The sequence below is a fragment of the Sinocyclocheilus rhinocerous genome, unplaced genomic scaffold (assembly GCF_001515625.1).
Source record: "Sinocyclocheilus rhinocerous isolate Xijiao unplaced genomic scaffold, SAMN03320098_v1.1 scaffold453, whole genome shotgun sequence".
Taxonomy (NCBI): Eukaryota; Metazoa; Chordata; class Actinopteri; order Cypriniformes; family Cyprinidae; genus Sinocyclocheilus; species Sinocyclocheilus rhinocerous.
The window spans coordinates 612,899-634,278 of NW_015655565.1; the positions used below are offsets into that span (position 1 = coordinate 612,899).

The following is a 21,380-nucleotide window of genomic DNA, read 5'->3' on the forward strand; positions in this document are numbered from 1 at the left end:
TTTTCAGTGCTGGTTAAGTGCAGTTTTTAAAGAAAATAAGTGTCTTATCGAAAAATTTGGAATGCAAAACATATGGAAAGTTGCTGTTTAATAGCACAGAATATGTGAAACAATTCCAAAATACAGCATAAATACAAGTATATTTGAGAGCAGATTGGTTACACGAGATGTTAATACAACATAAACCATGATCTGTCTCGTCCGAACACTTGTGACTGGATCACCTGAGACAGATGTTAATACAAGATACTAGCATGTGTGCAATTGATCGCAGGGTCAGTCTGACAGGATATGTCCACCACAGCGCTACAGAGAACTCTGTGAGAAGTTCAACATCAGATAACAAAGAAAGACAGAAAGGAAAAGATACCGATACGTAAAAAATGAAGAGAGACATTCTGGGCAAAGCAAAACACAACTAGCTGAAATACAAGAAAGAAGGAGAGAGATGAGGTGTTTGTGAGAGAGATGAGAATAGAAGCTTTCTGTCATTATATTTGATGAAGACGAATAACCGTGCTCCCGTCAGCCAGCCAAACAAAAACGGACTACACAACGCCTCTAACTTCTCTTTTTCAACGCATGCATGCAAGATGGTATGTCTACCCATGACACTCACATGCACAGGGACATAAATCATAAAACACGGCTTATATGTTGACCCACATACACAGAGACGAAAGACAGAAAGACCTCATCCTAAGAGATCGAAGCCAAACAAATGCATGGACAGATGGTACAGGAAATTACCTTATCTGTCTACTCACCATTCATCCCTCTGAAGACACCTCACTGTCCTGTTCCACTCCAATCCTCCTTTTCTTTATTTTCCATGCTATACGCACCAGTTTCAGCATGTTTGTGTTGTGTATAGTCTAGATTCTAAGAGCAGAGAGGATTTGTAATGCGGTCTATTGTACTACGCTCAGCCTTTCACACGCACTTACATGGCACAATTGTGTTTCTGCCAAAGACCCAGGATCAATATAACCAGTTTTCACCCAGACACACTCGCGGTACTCTCATGCTGAATGCAGAAGTGTCTTTTCAACAGTGCAGTGCACAATGAAGAAGCTCTTACGCTGTTTACTGCCGCGTAAGAGTGTATATTTTACTCTTATAAGGAGTGTATTGTGATTTTGACCCAATAGAGAAGTTCAGCTTGAATGTTTTATGTTCCGTGCAGCTCCAAGAGTGCTTGAATATGCTGGTGTCAGATATGCGGAGGGTGTTTGAGTACCTGTGTTTTGTTTTTCTGAATGGTGTGCATAGCAACGGTGTGCTCAGTCCTTTTTGCATGTTTGTATAACTGTGCAAAGATAACATTCATTTTATATCTAACAGATATATGATATATGACAATAAAAATGTTCTAAAAATGTCAAATCCAAATTCCCCTGACTATTTGGGTGAAAACACACCTGCGCACACACATATTAGGTCATCTCAGCCATGCTGCAGTGTCCCTCACTGCTAGGTAGCATCAAAACAAAACCTGCTTCATCACAAAACGCAACCATAATCACCTCTACACTGTCCCCTGCCATACAACTACAATAAATTTTTTTTTTGAAAAATCATTTTTTCTTTTTTAAAATTACATATTAGACATGACAATACATCTATAAACTTATGCATAACAATAACACACACATATGCAAGTAATGCACAAACACATACAGGTATGCAAGCAATTGTTTAGGTAAAAAAAAAGGGGATTAATTGAGATTTATACAGGTCGTTGAGAATGATATATGGACACACACAAAAACACACACCTATACACATAATCAGATGCACACATTGCAGTGCTGGATGGGATGGGGTACAGTGCGACTTGTCCTGTATAAAGACTAGAAGATGAGATGGTACTTATGGGCGCAACTCACATCGGACACGCACACAGGACATTGGCGAGAGCCGATGTGTGTGTTACTCACAGTTCTGAGTAGAGGATGTGAAGGTTGCCCACATTGTCAGTGTAGTTTGCTGGACTGAGCCAGGGCAGAACCAACAGCAGCAGAGCCTTCATGACCCTCTCTCTCCAGGGTCTCTTGTCTTGAGTCTCTCTTTCTTTTGCTTTCTTTCTCTTTCTCTAGGCTGAATGCAGTCTTTCCTATCTGGCTTCCTCCCTGCCCGTTGCTCCTCCACCTCTACTACAGTTCTGACCCCCCCTCCCGCCTTTCTCTCAAGTAAAAAGCTATTCTTCCTTTTCCTTTTCTTCTTGTTTCTTTGTCTTTCCACTTTTCTTTTTTTCCTCGCCTCCCTCAGTCTTTTAGCCCGGTCATCTCAGCAGTAGAGAGATCAGCAGCAGTAGAGGGAGAGGTAGAGACTGGGAGCGCTGCCAGCGGAGTAGAACAGAGAGTGCAGGATGAAGAAAGACTCGAGAAGAAAAGGAGTCAGGAGCGGCGTCTGTAGCGGGCGCAGGTGCATGGGAGTCGAGGTGGAGAAGAAAAGAGAGGGGTGAGGTAGAAGGAGAAGAGGAGGCAGAGAGCGGCGTTTGCTGGCACGCCAGTCGGGTGCGATGGTTGCGTTGCGGTCTAATCTGTCCTGGGCATCGTCCAAGAGTAAGAGGATTTACGCTCACGAGCCCACATGCTGCTGTGAATGTGTGAGAGAGAGAGAGTATGTGTGAGTGTGGCAACACAGCGTCTGACTTATACTGCAGCATGCTCTACAGAGAGAGAGAGAACTGGGGCGAACCAACTGACACGGGAGAGAGGGGGAGTTGCAGGCCTGGGTGGCCCAACTATCATTGTCTATATGCCTCAATGGAAGAGCGTATGGCAAAGACCACCCCCCTCTGCAACGCAACGATTCATTCAGTTATGAAGGGGTGTGTGTGTGTGTTTATGTGTATGTGTGTGTTGAGGGTAGATGTGAAGATGGATGGATGGATGGAAGAGACAGACAGACATGGATCGTCTTCTGTCTGTTCAGCTGTGTGAATCTAGTGATAGATAGATTAATATTTTTCAACCATTCTCCAAACAGACAATAACTCACAAGGTCATGTAATCAAACAATGGTTTTGAGCTCTCCAAACTTTACAGCAGTTCCAATAACCATATGATTTGGTGACAGTATAGCATGTGCTATTATCAATATTGCATGTTCATAAGAGCCCAAAGCAGTACATTCCCTCCCCTCTGATCTGATCCAGGATTCCAGGAAAGTCTGTAGACCGCCAAATACATGCAGACTCAAGCACATGCTTACGCACACTGAGAGACAAAGTGCATCTAGACATGCTTGACTGCAAACACAAAAACAAAAGAAGTGACAGAAGACAGACAGACAAACATACAATACAAGATACAAACCTCTCTATTTAATACAAAACACCAAAGCACATGCAAACTAACTAAAACACATCAAAGCAGTGATCAAAACTGACTCAATACACCAGATCTTCTCACCACAAAGTTATGAGTCAGAGAGAAGGAAGCCTCATGGTTTAACATCACATGATCACAAATGCTGGGACACAAACACAATCTGTAGCAGCTGACGCTGACAAATGCATCTCAGCTATTGAGCTTAAGTGCATGGAATCAAGAGGAACTTTGTACTTTGTACAAACGTTCTCATAAAAAATGTTTGAAGTGAATGGAAGGCCATTCTTACATAGAAAGAGTCATTGGCTGGTCCTCACAAGTTCTTGTTCCGCTTAAGTCCCATCCCATTTTGATTGTTGTCCAACTTTACAGTTCTGGACCAACTAAGATCACAGGAGACCAGACCACTTTGGAGAAAGCAGTGAGAGGAAGAGAAAGACAAAGAAAGATGAACTGAAAGCCTAAGAGCCCAATATAAAAAGAGAAGGCTGTGGGAGGGGAGAGGAGCAATAGTATGGAAAGAAGCAAGTGTGGGTTTTTGGTTGACTGGAGAAAAGGGCAAGTTGATTATGTTTCCGTAAGTGGAATTTTAAATGAGAGGGAAACTTTCCATTAACGCCAGTAACAAAATGCAATTAATTTCAACACAGGCCCTCAGGCCTGTGGATCACTAATGATTCAGAAACAGTCCAAAGGAACGACAGAGTCTCTACCATCCTGAAAATGGAGAGAGTGAAAATGCTTTTTCCAATAAAAAGCATTAGTAAGCATAACGTCCCTAAAGGCTTTGAGGTGGAAGATCAGTTTAACAGAGGTCACTGTGGGGTTGCTACCTCTGAGGAGTGGCGAACAAAAGAATCCTCTAACAAAATAAACAAACAAATGCATGCACGCAGACGGAGATGTGCTCGACACATGTCTTCTATTGAGGCGAATCACTGACAAGAGTCTTTTATGAATGACAATGAATGAAGAGCTGCGTATGAATGCCAATGAGAAGATGAAGCGTGAATTCAATGCATCAGTCACATTCAGCAATTCAAAACTTGCTTACACAGTACAATAACTTCAACTGTGCTTTGCTAAACCTTCATGTTACCTTCAAATATAGACATCTAAAGATGAGTCCTTATTGAAAATGTCCTTCAAACCTGACTGAATGTCAGGACCAACATCCTTTTTAACCAATAAGATTTTAGGTTTTAGTTTTGGGTTAGGATTAGGGATTGCCTCATATTTATCACCCCACCACAATTTTTTTTTTCATGATTTCATCTGGTTGTAAGCATTAAGGTGTGGTCACATTTACCGTGGACTGACGAAATTTCACAGGGGAAATCCATTAATTTCAATGGGAATTGGTGTGGTGCAATTTCGCCAGATAAAGTTCCTGTGGTGAATACATTTCCCTGCAAATTTGCAGCAGTGAAAATGGGTAGACAATTATAAAACTTATCAGCTTGGCTCATGAATATTAATAAAGCAACATTACCTAATTAATATTCAGAAGGCCTAAAGTCTTAATTGATTTGCTGACAAGTAAATAAGCATTTGCCATAGAAAAAAAAAAACGGCTGCTCAGGACCAACAAAACAAGCAGATCCATGTTCTACTTGGCTAAATCACATTGGGCGTCTCAGACTGTCATCTTCCAAGCCTGTCTACCACCATCCTAAATTTCATTAAGAAGCTCAAATCTTGTTAAGATCACTACTATCATATCAAAAACTGCTCTGAGGGTGATTTCCTCACCGGCTCCTGATGTGTCCTTCCATTTCTCCCCGCGGCATCACTTCAGTGCAGTGTTCAGTAAAGGGGCAGGACACCATCAGTTTATCCAGCAGCTTGTGCACCAGCAGGCTGGATTTCCGGCAGGTCTGCAGCATCAGTGGAGTGCGGTCCACTGGGCAGAAGTCGCTCTCCAGCAGGAAGTTTGTCAGACACTCCTGGCAATAGGTATGTCCACAGGGGGTGTCCACGGGCAGAATCAAAGGCTGAAGGCAGATGTGGCACATAAGGTCATCATCCACCTCCACTTTGTAAGTATATTCGTGGTTCTCCTCCTGTAGGTGTCGTTGTCCACAGACATGGCATAGGTCAGGAGGAGGGGAGGTGGGACTGACTCCTGTTGCACCACAAACGGGCATTGCCACAGCGCCTGCCTCTTCCTGATCACTCATTGTGTGATGGTAGAAATGGTGTTGAAGTTTGAAGTGTTACTCAATCTTTGTGTGGTTGGAGGGCTTTGTTGTGTCAGGTTGCGTTTTCAGCCATACACCTGTACAGGAGGAGCACATAAAAGAAAGAAAGAAAGAAAGAAAGAAAGGAACCATCATTTATGGCAAATAGGTGTGTCCACATAATAATCTTGTTAGCTGTGTTTGCTGGAAAGGCAGGTCGTACACACCCAAAGACACGATTTAGCAAAAAGAGGGCAGCAAAAATGAGTTATTACTTTCTGCCCGTTCTGCTCTTACTCTATTTTTAATTCCCTGAGCTGGCAGAAGGATAAATATCAGACTGATCCAAAACACATTTTATATTCCACTGGCAACAGAAATATCAATATTGCACCTCAGATTCTTAATAAACCAAGTTGGAGAATTTTTTTTAGAACTGCCAGTTATACAGTGGAAGTTTTTAGCATGGTCACATAGAGACAGCTATTTTCTAGCATTACTCTAGATGTTTCCAGAAGCAATACCTGGCTTCATGTGAGCCTGTCATTTACTAGTGAAAATAATTGAGTTTGTGTGTTTCTATGTAGCTAAATTTATAAACTCCTAGCTTAGATTTAACTAAGCTTCAAGCTTAAAGATATAGTTTGCCCTCAAGTGAATATTTTGTCATTATTTACTCACTTTCATGTCATTCTGAACCCATAACTTTATTATTAGTATTATTATTTTCTTTGAAACACAAAAGTGAACTAATGTTTTGATATTTTTTATGGTGCTTTTTGGAACTTGACAGACATAGTCTCTATAACCTGTCATTTTATAATACATGAATAAATGTTCCACAGTAAAAACAACAGCATACCAGTTTGGAATGACATGTGGGTGAGTAAATAAAGACAAATGTTTAAATTTATCTAGTCAAAGAAGTCCTGTGGTCAGGATCTTCTTTCATAAGACTGAGTGCATCACCACACCTGTTGTAGTAAAGACAACTTATTCGCACGTGAGAGTTTGCACGGTTATGATGGGAGTGTAATATTATTACAGCCATAAAATTTTGTCTGGAGTCTCTCACTAAGTACATTCTCTACACTGAACAGTGTACACCCTCATAGTCTCTCTATATCTTTCTGTGCATTTAAATATGGCTTCTCCGATTTTGTGAAGTCATCCACTGTTGATTTGAAGAGGAAACCCTTGAACGACAGGGCACTGCAGGTGAATGCATGAGAATAGCTTTATTGTCTGACTCCCTGTAATCTGATCTGAGCTTAACCAGAACTATATAAGAGGACACACACACACACTCCCACCCATAAAGGAGTGTGCCCAAGGACACAGTTATACCTGGCAACCCTGCGTTCTCCGTAAATCATAATCTCTTTAATGATCCTTCAGAGTGACGATATGGCTTGAGTATGCGACTGAGTTGCATTACACACACACACAAACACACAAAAATAATTGCTTTTACCCTGCGGCTCTTATTCAATTGCAATTTTCCATTTTCTTTTGTCTTCCCATATTCAAAGGCACTTCTGGTGAAAAATCCATTGTCCCAAACAAACAGACAGAACTTAATAACTGCTTGTTTCATTTTACTTTCTTTCCTTCAACTCTGTCTCTTTCACTCATATTTTCCTCTGAGGAGATAATATTGTTTCTCAAGCGACCTTTGGCCCAGAGGAAAGTGGTGGTAAGTTTACTAAGCATAAAGAGTGCTATTGGCATTAAAGCATACAATCAACCAGAAAGCTACACACATAAACAGCACATTTTGATCTTAGATCCAGTGGGATCAATGTTTAATGACTGAAAATGCTGTAAATATCCTCAATAAATGGCTTAATGGAAGGAATATACAGACCTACACAGAACATAGTGTGTATTAATGGTTCAATCATGGTGTAATATTGTGCCTAATCAGCCTTGTTTTGTGTGTGTGTGTGTGTGTGTGTGTGTGTGAGTGTGTGTGTGTGTGTGTGTGTGTGTGAGTGTGTGTGTGTGTGTGTGTGTGTCAGCACTTTTATATCACTCAGCACAGACAAACACATACGTTTTCCTTCACACAAAGTGCACAACAATGCACCACTGAAGGAATTAATGCAAACGCAAACACAGAAATATATAGTGGGGTCTAAAAGTCTGAGACCACTAGTGAAAATGCTTATAGATGGCATTTTCCCCCCTAATAACATCTCAGCCTTGCAATACCACCTGTGCTTCTGTTAGAATAGAACAGATAGACATGCTTGATGAAGGCAGCACTGTAAGAAAAGAGGCAGCTGGGTGGATCTCTTGCTCTCAGTCCTGCTGTGGATCTGTTTTTGACTTCACCACGCTTTGTTCAGACATGTTGTAGAAGAACATTCCACAGCATATCTGAATCTTTGCATGCTCTGATTTCAACTTGAATGAATAGTTAGACAACCTATAAATGTTGAACTAAATGCTGATTTGTGCTATTTGGCTGTTATAGCAATAAATATTAAATATCAAAATTAGATCTATAGACATTATAAAATCTATCTATCTATATCTATATGCATACACACACGCATACGCACACAATATTATATAATCATTTTGTTGAACAGGGTTGAATGGTCAAGTTATAGGTCCTACCAAGGACCCTTGCGGTTTACCTTTTGATTAAACATTCAACTGTTGCGTCATATAGCTAATGAATATTGCAATAAATCCATACAGTGATTAATGCACATATAATGACTATTCAGTGGAAATTATGGATATTAGCCACACACAAAAAATAACACTCATGGAGTGATGACAGTAGTGGGTGTTCTGAGTGAGTGAGTGCATGAGGAAAATAATTACAAACAATGCAAATATATCTCAAAAGAGACATTTTGGACAAACACAATCCATATGAGAAATGAGGCTACATGTTTCTGGTATGTAGGAGGGGAACATCAGAACTTCACGCCAGCGGAGCGTGGGGAGAGTTACATAAGTGTTCATATGTAAATCTACATAGCTCACCCCCACCGTTTCGTTTTCTGCCTCTTTCTGTATGAACCCCTCTCCTTCCATCTTCCTCTTCAACCCACTTTTATTCCAACACGTTTTCATTCTGTTTCTTTAGGCTCTTGTCTCAAACATCCTATCTATCCCTCTCTATGCCATCTTATTGTTCCACTGATGTCACATACAGTCTGGTTCAAAAATACTCTTTTAAATCTTAAAATATTTTAATTAAATGAAAAATTGTTTATTATATGATCATGCAATGTACTATAATATGTACACACACACACACACACACACACACACATTCACGCATACTGACAGGTGACATGCTCTTGGTTTTCCTGGCTAAACAGCTGGTGGTCAGAACCGCTGAAACAAACTTTCTCTTACCCAGAGAATAATGATGACGATGATCAATCTAAGCTAAAGGTGTTCACACTACAAATATATGAACATCAACACCTGTGCCATGCTTACACACATGCCTCCATGTGTACAAACACACACAAATTTTCACAGGCTTTGTGACTTCAAAGGGTTCATGTTGCTTTATACACAAAGAAAGTTTCTCCACAGCTGTGCTGAGTCAACAAGTACATGATTATCAAACAAAATCAATATCAGGTGAAAGTTAGCGACAAAAAGTTGCTTAGTAAATATACTCAGACCTGTGTATTTCTCCCGCTTACCTGAACAGGTAATCCAACTGCTCCGGCAGAGGGAAAATGAGAAGGGGAGAGTGAGTGAGAAAAAGTAAAAGAGAAAATAAGAGGACTTTGTCCCTGTGGCCACGGGTTAAAAATTTCCCTGATGTCCGGCAAGCTCTGTAAGTTGTCCTGGTGGTCTTCAAGTGAGTATTTTAGTCCAGGGCCCCCTGGCCATCCTATCATGTACTGGGACGCCAACTCCTGACGTACACATGCACGCACCTGATACAGGAAGTGAGAGAGAAGAGGCAGAGCTAAAACGGTAGGCAGGTAAACATGACAACTGCCCTAACCTGCTCTGGTGGGGCCGGAAACTGGTTTACACACACACACACACACACACACACACACATATGTCTGGTTTGCTGTCCTTGTGGGGACTCTCCATAGGCGTAATGGTTTTTATACTCTACAGACCATATATTCTATTGCCCTACACCAACCCTACCCCTAAACCTACCCCTCACAGGATTACAATTTGCAACTAGATGGATGTACGGTTACTTCCTCTACAGTCAAAAATCTGGGTGTTATATTAGATAGCAACTTGTCTTTTGAAAATCATATTTCCCATGTTACAAAAACAGCATTCTTCCATCTTAGAAACATTGCCAAGTTACGAAATATGTTACCTGTTTCTGATGCAGAAAAGCTAGTTCATGCATTCATGACCTCTAGACTGGACTATTGTAATGCACTGCTAGGTGGTTGTCCTGCATCTTCAATAAACAAGCTACAGGTGGTCCAAAATGCAGCGGCTGGAGTCCTTACCAGGTCAAGAAAATATGATCATTTTACCCCAATTTTACAGTCTCTGCACTGGCTACCTATTAAGTTCCGTATCAGTTACAAAATATTATTACTTGCCTATAAGGCCCTTAATGGGTTAGCTCCTGCGTACCTAACTAGTCTTCTACCCTGCTACAATCCATCACGCTCCCTAAGGTTGCAAAACTCTGGACTTTTGGTAGTACCTAGGATAGCAAAGTCCACTAAAGGAGGTAGAGCTTTTTCGCATTTGGTTCCCAAACTCTGGAATAGCCTTCCTGATAATGTTCGGGGTTCAGACACACTCTCTCTCTGTTTAAATCTAGATTAAAGACACATCTCTTTGGCCAAGCATTCAAATAATGCATCTCATAATCTTGTACTGCAGTTATATCTTATCAAATGCGCATTATTATTCTTTAGCTTGGGTTAAACAAATTAATTTTACTTGGTTTGAACCGCAGCTACGCTAATTATGTCTCTATTTGTTTCTCTGTTTTTGCCACGGGATTGACATCCCGTGGTAAATAGGATTTACACAAGCTTCAGTCTGGAACCAGAACACCTGAGAAGAGATGATGCCAACCCCTCAGAGGACCTCAGATGATGCCAACCCTGAAACAACATACAGTGAGTGTGATCATTTCAATGTTTGAGAATAAAAAAAAAAAATATATATATATTCTGCTGAGCGAATCATTGGTACAACCCTCCCTTTTCTCCAAGAACTGTACTCATCCAGAGTGAGCAAAAGGGCTGGCAAAATCACTCTGGACCCCTCACATCCAGCACACTCCCTCTTTGAACTGTTACCATCTGGTCGACGCTACAGAGCACTGAGCACCAGAACGGCCAGACACAGGAACAGTTTTGATTCTGCTGCCAGAAGATTTGATAATACAATTTTAATTCAAACTAAGAAATATGTAGTTTTCAAGGACAGTTAAAAGTAAGTGTGTGTGTGTGTATATATATATATTTACCTGTACAGCACTTACTAGTTGGCCTCCGTTACACTCACCCCTCTAAACCTCACTCTCATCCGGGTCACGGCACCAGTGGAATCCCTGTGGTTCTACTCCCCTCACTCGCTCCGAGCGGGATTTGAACCAGCTGGCCAATATTAAACATGAATAATAGATGGAAAACACTATTGCTGTTAGCTACCATACATTTCAATCGCCTTTTTTGCCTGATACTTCCTATCAATCAGCAATGTCAGCTGTACATGAGTGACCAGATGTTCAAAAAACAGGTTTTATAGAGCTGTCTGCTTTGATTAATGCGAAATCAGTGGAGAACTTTAATCTTTTTATTCTGAAATTTGATTCTGGACTATAACATTCATGATGCTGCTTTTATGTATTTATTTTTTTTCTCCCCAGTTAAAGCACCTAATTTATGCCATGTATTGTGGCTGCTTTTGGTTTCTGATTGTACACTACCGTTCAAATTTTTGGGTCAGAAAGACTTTTTAAATATTTTTAATGAAGTCTCTTATGCTCATCAAGGCTCCATTTATTTGCAGCCTTTTTAAAACAATATTATAGTAAAAACAGTAATATTGTGAAATATTATTACAATTTAAAATAACTGTTTTCTATAAAACTTTAAAATAACTGTCTTCAATGTCACATGATCCTTAAGAAAATATTCTAATATGCTCTAATTGCTGGTGAAGAAACATTTATTCTTATTATTGATCACATTTGAAAACTATTGTACTGCTTAATATTTTTTGTTTGTTTGTAGAAACTGTGATACATTTTCAGGGCTCTTTGATGAATGCAAAGTTCAAAAGAACAGCATTTATTTGAAATAGAAATCTTTTGTAACATAAATTTCTTGGATATACTGACCCCAAACTTTTGAACAGTGGTATATCAATATGATCAAACATCATTATGTCTATGTGGCAATGGCTGTGTGTATGTGATCATTAATAAATCATTAGAACATAAGTGAGCACAAGTAGGACATAACTGGCGCAGAAACTCAGCTTATGACAACATGACAATGTTCACATTATACAACAAACATACAGTCCCACACATACACACTCACTTAAAGGTAGACTTGTTAGCACACCCATGGCAATTTATTTGGTATGCTGTTATATCCCATTAAAAATGTATAAATGTTTTTGCATGTACAAAAAAATCTGCTTTTAAGGATAAATCGCTGCAGATTTTTGGTGTTTTAGCGGTCAGTCTAATATCCACTTCCTCCAAATCAACTAAACAAGTTGGATAAGACTTCTGAGAATCAGCTCTCAGAACGTTGTGTGATAGCGCAGTTATTGACACCAGCTGTGCATTTGCATGCTTTTATGTGTGCCTGTATGTATAATTATAGTATAATGATGAAAGCTTGTGCAGCTGATCTATTACTGTAGGACACGCACACACACACACACACACACACACACACACACGCAAGTCATACGGGTTTGGAACGAAATGAGGGTGAGTAAATAATGACAGAATATTCATTTTTGGATGAACTATCCCTTTAAGTCTTGTGGGGAAACCATTGTGAAGTAGATGAGTGGAACTATTTATCTTGCTGAGAAAATCTCCCAAGTGATTTACAGCAGTGCTATGTGTAATTAGATTTAGCACATTATTTACTATCATACAATCTTTTTTTTATTTTCTTGGGGATGGTGTGTCTTAATAGCTTTGTGTGTGATTGTGTTGCATGTTGTGTGAAAATATTTCAACTGGTGAGAATAAACACTTGGCCCAATAGACAATGTGTTTTTAGATCTGTCAATCGCTTCAGATACAAGCCGTTGCTTTTATTGGTAATGGGTATTTTCAGCATCTCAAACGAGCACATTTTACTATTATGGCATATATGGAGAGCCTCTGGGCCAGTCGGCTGAGTGGGTTAGCTATGAGATGACGCTTTGACAGACGCGTAGGCTGACAGGTTGGATCTGTTTTTGAGAGGATGGAGCAGATAACGAGACTGCCCTCTCAGATGGCCACCTGTTCTGAGCGCAACCCCATCAGAGAAAGACCCAAACAGACTGCCGTTTCCAGAGGAAGTGAGTGTGTGACAGACAGACTTGCAAATTGGGAGCTCTGCCCTGTCAGGAACTTCAGCCGGAGGGAAAATGAATCGTAACCAAAGGCCTGTTGGTTCCTTAGGGTGCAATATTCACCATAAGGCTGAATGTCTTTACTGAGGTTGTTCTAAATGTGTGTTTTGTGCTGCTGGAGGCAAAAGAGGGACATGTTTTACTCTGCTGAGACAGTTCGTGTGTGATCACACATTTAATATGCTTGTGTGTTTTACCTTGTATTTATATTATTAGTGTGTGGTATTTGTGCTTTATGTTGACTATGGCAGGGTTGAGTCACATTTAATTCATTTGTCTTCATTTTATCCTCACTGCAGTGACACATTGATTCCTGTCTACATGGAAACACTCCACTGAATCTGAGAACCAATCAAACACAGACATCATTTAAGGTGGTCCCCAAGGTAGGACATGGCTCACTGCCATCTATAGCAATCATCTGCCATCATTTACATGGTTACCTTCAATTACAGACTGTAAACTCAACATCACAGGTAAAATAGGATTTCTTTTGTGGATTTTAGAATTGTAGAAATCAATATAGGAATTATTCACATGAACGTTGTGATTTATTTGGTGATATTTTTACCTAGCCTTATTTTTTTTTATTTGTTTGTTTATGATTGTTATTTTTTGCATTATTGTTATTTATATTTTGTATTGATTTTCACAAATTTAAGTTAAACGTACTGCATAACCTAATAAATAATCATAAGCCAAGCATTTATTTAGTTAATTAAATAGGAATATTACATAAAATATTTTCCTAATAAAAATAATATTCACAGGCTAAACCATTTATTTATTTACAAAAGCTTAATTTAAATTATTTGCATAACACAATTAAGCTAAGCCTTTTATTTAGTTAAATAAATATGAATGTTAAATTAAATATTTTGCTAATAAAATTAGTATTCATAGGCTAAGCCATTCATTCATTTATTGAATTTTTATGTATTTATTTAAACAGAAATTTTTGTTGAATTATTTGAATATTTGATTAATATTCAGAAGCTACGCCATTTATTTATTTAAATAAAAGAGTATGTTGAATTATTTGCATAACGTAATTAATATTGATAAGCTATGTCTTCAAGTATCACTGTCACGGTAGCACTACTGAGTGGAATGCGGTGCAAGGAACGGAGGGAGACGAGGAGTACATCAATCCAGAGAACTGTAATTATAACAAGGAACAAGGAAAACTCACGTAGCACATGAAGACATAAACAATACCAGACGCTGAACTGAAAACAAGGAACACTATTTAAACACATGACAAGACAAGGGGATGACGAGACACACCTGGGATCAATGGAAATGAATGGGGAACACCTGGAATTAAATCAACATAATGAGGACAGGAACAGGAAACTAACCAAATATGGGCAAGGAGGGCACACGGGGAGCAAAACACACGCAAAACATGGAACAAAGTCTGACAGGCATGAGAACGAGTAAATAATGACTATTTTCATTTGCGGGTGAACTCACACTTCCAGGCAGCATCAGTGGAAAACACAGTTAAGAAAATCCCGGGGGTATGGTGAACATGATGTAGTGAACAGCAGCCAAGATGACAACCCCCTTTCCACAAAATGTAATAATTCATAATTATAAAAACTAAAGCATGCAGACATTATTCAGTTAGGCAGAGATTATGTAACACTTTCCAGATATTATATATAACATTTGTGACGCTTACGGGCTACCGAGGCCCTACGTGGGCCATGACAGGGGACTGGAGCCCTCCCTGGGCTTAACTGTGGATCCGAAGCCCTCCCTGGGCTGAAATGTGAATCAGGATCCCTCCCTGGGCTGAACTGGGAATCTGGGAAGCGCTTACGAGGAGCTGGCACTGGAGGGTGCTCTGGAGGAGCCAGTACAGCAAGGCACTTTCGAGGAGCTGGCACTAGAGCGAACTCAGGGGCTCGAGTAGACACTGGAGCGAGCTCTGGGGCTGGAGCAGACACTGGAGCGAGCTCTGGGGCTGGAGCAGACACTGGAGCGAGCTCTGGGGCTGGAGCAGACACTGGAGCGAGCTCTGGGGCTGGAGCAGACACTGGAGCGAGCTCTGGGGCTGGAGCCGACACTGGAGCGAGCTCTGGGGCTGGAACTGACACTGGAGCGAGCTCTGGGGCTAGGATGAAGGCAGAGAACAGTCCTTTTCTCCTCATCCTCCTCCTTTGGTTATGGGGGAACTGTGCAGCCGGCGGGCTTGTCGTTGCGGTGACCTGTGGGCTTGACTTCGTAGCGGCTGGCAGGCCTGACTCGGGAACGGGCGGCGGGCTTGAGTGAGCCACGGCTGGCGGGCTTGACATCGGAATGGCCAGCGGGCTGGAGAGAGCCGCCACCGGCGGTCTTGACTTCGTAGCGGTCTTCGTGACCTTTACTTTCTCTCTTTCCAGCTGATGAGTTATTGAATATATCATCATTAGCTCTTCATATTAATTTCTTCTGAAAAATGGAGATTGATTCTTTTCTCTTGTTGTTTCTTCTGCTCTGTCTCTTTAGCTGTCTTGTTTACAGTCTCTCTCTCTCCCGCTCTGTCTTTATCGCTAAGGTTTTGTGATGAAACTGTGACAAGATTCTGACTACCAGCAACAAAAATATCATCTTAGTAGATGTGAAACACAAGACTTTAAAGCAGACTCAGTCCTCATTTACAGAAACACCCTCCAGGACCTGTTCTTGTGTTTCCTTTTAGATTCTCTCTGTTTCCCAGCTGTGGGGTGGAATGAAACAATGCGATGTGTTCCTCTCATCTGGCTTCAAATATGTCCTGATCAGCGGTTTTTTTTTTTTTTTGCAAGAAGTTGAATTCAACATACTCAACATTGACGTATCGCCAACGGCTGTGTCATTGATGTCACTGGAAATTGCCTGGCTCTCACTGAAAATAAATGACATTTTGGTCTATTTGTTGCTCCGAGTTGCTGTATGTGTGAGCAATTTCACTGTTTATTGCTAATAGCCCTACGTCTCGTCACTCGTCTCACTTCAAAATGATAATTTTCATAAGAAATGAACACACTTCTGGTTGATTTGTTGCTGCTGAGGGGTCATAGATTAAATAAAATGTGCTGATGTTTGGATTGACAAATATATGTGTAAAAATGGTTCTTTGTTGCATCATCAAGATGCACTAGGTTAGATGTTCTGCATGTTCTGTGAATGTGTATCTCTTTGTGAATGCATGCGCACGCGTGCGTGTGTGTGTGTGTGTGTGTGTGTGTGTGTGTTCATGTGTTGACTTCAGTTTGAGTGATTGAAGCCCACACACCATTACTCTAAGAGGTGAGAGCAAAGAGCCGTGAACCTCCGGTCTGACTCATATGCCACTTCTCATTAAACCTCCAGACACACACACATTCCCAAACACAGAGAGCCATGGATTTCAAATACATTAGTGCTGCATCTTGTTTACAGTCTCTCTCTCTCCCGCTCTGTCTTTATCGCTAAGGTTTTGTGATGCCACTGTGACAAGATTCTGACTACCAGCAACAAAAATATCATCTTAGTAGATGTGAAACACAAGACTTTAAAGCAGACTCAGTCCTCATTTACAGAAACACCCTCCAGGACCTGTTCTTGTGTTTCCTTTTAGATTCTCTCTGTTTCCCAGCTGTGGGGTGGAATGAAACAATGCGATGTGTTCCTCTCTGATAAAATACCTTATATAATATAAATATACCTTACAATATATACCTTATATAATATATCATATTAAATATAATATAATACAATACAAATATATATGTCTATTTTTGTATATTTTAAAAAGCAACAAAAAGCATTTTACACACACACACACACACACACACACACACACACAGTGTATATTTGCCATATGGGCTATTACAGACTCCACATCATTAATAGTATAAATATGGAAGCCCGTTTCCGCCACTGAATAAAAAATAAAAGAAGTAATTGCGACTTTTTTTCTCCAAATTGCGTGATATTCAAAATGATAATTTTCATAAGAAATGAACACACTTCTGGTTGATTTGTTGCTGCTGAGGGGTCATAGATTAAATAAAATGTGCTGATGTTTGGATTGACAAATATATGTGTAAAAATGGTTCTTTGTTGCATCATCAAGATGCACTAGGTTAGATGTTCTGCATGTTCTGTGAATGTGTATCTCTTTGTGAATGCATGAGCACGCGTGCGTGTGTGTGTGTGTGTGTGTGTGTGTGTTCATGTGTTGACTTCAGTTTGAGTGATTGAAGCCCACACACCATTACTCTAAGAGGTGAGAGCAAAGAGCCGTGAACCTCCGGTCTGACTCATATGCCACTTCTCATTAAACCTCCAGACACACACACATTCCCAAACACAGAGAGCCATGGATTTCAAATACATTAGTGCTGCAGCAAAGCCATCATTTTATAGTTCTGTTCAAAGACATGTATGTGAAAACACAGATCATGTGGGTCAAGGGCAGTGTTGAAGAAGAAAAAGATAGTATCAGTCTTTATCCTTCAAAAAGAGGCAGAGAGAGTCAGAGAAGGAGAGAATCTCCTCATGTCTTTGAATAATTACCTCAGTGAAGAGTATCTGGAATACATATACTTCAATATATCATAGGCTTAGCAGTCCACAGTGCTTTTTTATATATACTTTTTTCCTGGGCAAAATATATTTGAAAAATGTTTTTAATATATTTTGGAAAGGCTTGAGTATATTTTCCATAATGAAAAATAATTTTATTAAATAATACTTTTATTGTATGAACATTCACATTTCAAAATAAATTACAAGATTTTATAGATTTATATTTTAAGATTTTAAATTATATATATATATAATAAAAGGGAAAAAGGGGAAAGAAGGAAATAAAAGGAAAGGAAAGGGAGAAAGAGGAAAAAGAAAGAGAAAAGGGTGAGGAGAACAAAAAGAAAGAGAAAAGGGTGAGGAGAACAAAAGAAAGGAAGTGGAAGTTAAAATAAAAAGTAAATTGCTCAAATTAAATAAAATATATGTTGTTGCACGTATATTACAATGCCCATATTTTCTCTATCTCTCTGGGTTTTTTTAATCACAACCAGAAATATGTATCTAATGATAATAATTACCATTATATTATACTGCATTAAATTATGGTCTAAATTTATCATTGTATAATAATTGTACCCATATCTATATACTATTCATAGGTTTTGTTCCACTCCACATATATATATATGTGTGTGTGTGTGTGTGTGTGTGTGTGTGTGTGTGTTTTAAATCTGGATAAATTAAAATTAATAAAATAAAATTTGTGCCGTTAGGAGTATTTCAGACTTCCAACCATTCATAGTGAGAGTGGAGGCTTAATATCATTATATATGGCTGCCTAGAGCAGCAAGAGACTTTAAAAAGCATGGATAAATGTTCACAGACTAATAGAATAATTATAGCTTCTTCACAATTTAGTAATAACTTTGTACACGCAGACTGGATGTTTAGGAGTGTGGGTGAGAGATACATGCAAGAGCACATGTGAGTCTGAGGCTTTTGATGTGAGTTGGAGGATGTCAGCTCTGTGATGATGGGAGGGGGACTGGAAGACTTCCCTGCCCTGACTACATCAGTTATCACCTCCGCACACCAGCAAACATGTGTGAAAATCACTTATCAGCATGTTGCCACATGTGAAAGGGTTACTGTGAATGGAAAGGAAAGAAATGGTCGACAAGGCTCCATCATACGTACATGTTTCCATCACAGAAAAAGTGTGAAACTGAAAAAGTGGCTCTGCACTGGGTCCAAAAATCTGCAGGTGAATAGGAATCACTAACATGCAGCCACTATTTTCCATTAGTTTAAAATGTAATTTGTTCCATGTGACTAAAATTATTTTATTTAAATATAATCATAAGAATAAACTAATGGCTATGCATTTTATTCATTATATAATCAAAATCGCTTCTTAAAAATTGCAAGATTCATGAAGATTTGTGGTCAAGTTATGTGGTAAGGTAGTCAGTTATGCCATTATACTGCTCTCAAGTCAGTTGAAACGCAAGCTGGTTCTCATTGAGGTACACAAACCAGCACCATTTTGGTGGAAAAGTGGTAAAAGAGAAAAATATTGATTTGATGAGTTCCCATTAACACCTGTTCCATTCCCATAAGGCACTTCTGGTACACTGTGGTCATTCTAAGCTGTAATAGCTGCTCGGCTGTGGTGATGGACTGCTTTATTACTGAATGAATTACTTTGCACCTACTGATGGATTGCGGTGTGCTGTGTTCCACTGGGCTTTTCATAAACAGCTCTGACTCTCCTATTCCTTCCCTCTGATTTCTGCACTTCTAATATGACTGGAAGTAAAGGTGGAAGTGGCTATGGTCTGTGATTGGCTGTGCTTGAGGCATGACAAGTGGCATGATGCTCATTGTTTATCTCTATATATTTAAAAACACATAAAAGTGTAATTCATACATGAAATGACTTGAATTATTTTCAAAAATGTAAATGTTGATATTTTGGAGAGGTATAAAGTCAAACATTATGATATACTAATTAAATTTTCATCATAAGAATACAATTCTTGAAGAAAAAAAGGAAATAATTTGGAATAATCCTTTATTATTGTTTCTTAGAAAAGTTTTTTTTCACTGCTCATTAATATATAAAAAAAGTTGATCTTTTTTATTGCAGGCAAAGTTCGTGTATGTTGTAAAGTGTCATATGGTGCGATTGCACAAACTGTAATTAGATTTCTGAATTAATAATTAATGATATTAGTAAAAAATGCTATTTCAAGAATTTTAAAAAGTGTTTTAATTGAACAAAATTTTTTTATATAAATAAAAAATTTAATAAAAGTGTAATATATTTAAAATAAATGTACATTTCAATTTAAAATAAGAAATATTTTTAAAAAAAAATAATTATTACAATTTCTTTATCATGTTTTTATTTTATTTATTGTGGTCGGGGACACTCTTATTTTACCCAGAAACAGTTGTTTAGACGGTTGTTTTCATCTGGAAACTTCCCAGGACAAAGATTATGGCAGGAAATTGGGTTATGCTGAGTTAACAGGCTTATTATGTTTAAATGATTCAAGCGAGACCCATTTGCCAATTCAAGCAAAGCATAACCTACTCTATAACCTAGTCAGAGCAGAGTGGTTACCAAATCTCTGGATCTCATCAGAAGTACTGTCTCAAACGTACACACAAGCTCACATTTTTGGGCTAAATGACTCCATTTTATGAGTGGCTTGTCTCACCACCATGTACTGTCTGTTCGTTGACCTTCTTCTCAAAGTCTTCCTCTTCCATATTCATATGCACAGTGACATTAGCATTGCAGCTATGAAATATGTATGCCTTATGAAGCAGAGAACGCAATGGCTGCCCTTTCACATCCAGAGTCACTGGGGAAGGAGGCGAGGGAGTGTTTCTTGAAAAGTTTGGAGACTTTTTGTAAGGCTTTTGTGTCAGAATCTTGTGGGAAAGCCAAGTAGTTCCAGACTTGGTAATAGAAAAAGTGGGGGAGAAGGAGGGTGGGCAGCTAAGGGCAGACTGCACTGTCTCTACGCCAGCTAACACTTTGGAAAGCCATTTAAGTTCCAGACTCACACTGGGACTTGCGGAAAGACTGAAACTGAACTAGATATGCACGCAGACTGATTTAGAGCCTGATATGAATCAGATTTTGAGCCTAAAATCTGTCAAACCCATTCAGACTGACGAGTGACTAACTATTCAACTCTCTCTTCTACACATCCTTATTTTTCTCTGCCTCAGACTTAAGTTAGTTTTAAGACAGTCCTATTCTAATAGTTGGGCCACTCATTATGTGGGTTAATTTATTTATTTAAATATACATGAAAAAATTAAATTTAGTATAAAATTAAAATGTATTTAATATCAAAAGTGCCATATTATTGAGTTGTTTGGTTGGTTGGTTGAGTGAGTGAGTGTGTGCTGGTTAAACCAGATGACTTGGATTTAACTGTTTTTCAAGCAGTGAAGCAGTTTTGTTAAAAAACAAGAAATAATACAAGTTTATGCCAAACTACTTTGGTTTTCTTTACAAGAATTTAATTGTTAATAATGATTTTTATTTCTTATGATATTAGGACAGTTATATCACCCTGACATGTTTTACTTTATGCCCCTCAAAAAATATCTAAATTAATTTTAATTCAGAAATTAAAAACATGCTTATCATAGAAGAGGTATTTTCAAGTCATTGTATGTACTGTATGAATCACATTTTAATGCATTTGTGAATAAATTAATATATACTGTCAAACCCCAAGCATTATGTTATAGACCTAATTATTAATCAGACTGTCAAACT

The 21,380-nt window shown here is 39.0% G+C and overlaps 1 protein-coding gene across 4 annotated transcripts in view; it reads right to left on the reverse strand.

Annotated features, from left to right (window-relative positions):
• Window positions 1–9,456, reverse strand: part of lnx1 (ligand of numb-protein X 1) — a 36,444-nt gene extending 26,988 nt beyond the window's left edge. For 2 of the 4 annotated variants that reach the window (XM_016525447.1, XM_016525445.1), the window contains exons 1-2: window positions 9,199–9,456; window positions 5,091–5,616 (exon numbers count right to left, since the gene is read on the reverse strand). In XM_016525447.1, the coding sequence (XP_016380933.1) occupies window positions 5,091–5,518 (428 nt within the window). In that variant the 5' untranslated portion in view covers window positions 5,519–5,616; window positions 9,199–9,456. Of the gene's footprint in view, window positions 1–1,940; window positions 3,273–5,090; window positions 5,617–9,177 lie in introns of those variants that run through there. The other 2 variants (XM_016525446.1, XM_016525448.1) reach the window with 2 other exon arrangements.
• Window positions 9,457–21,380: the final 11,924 nt, after the last annotated feature.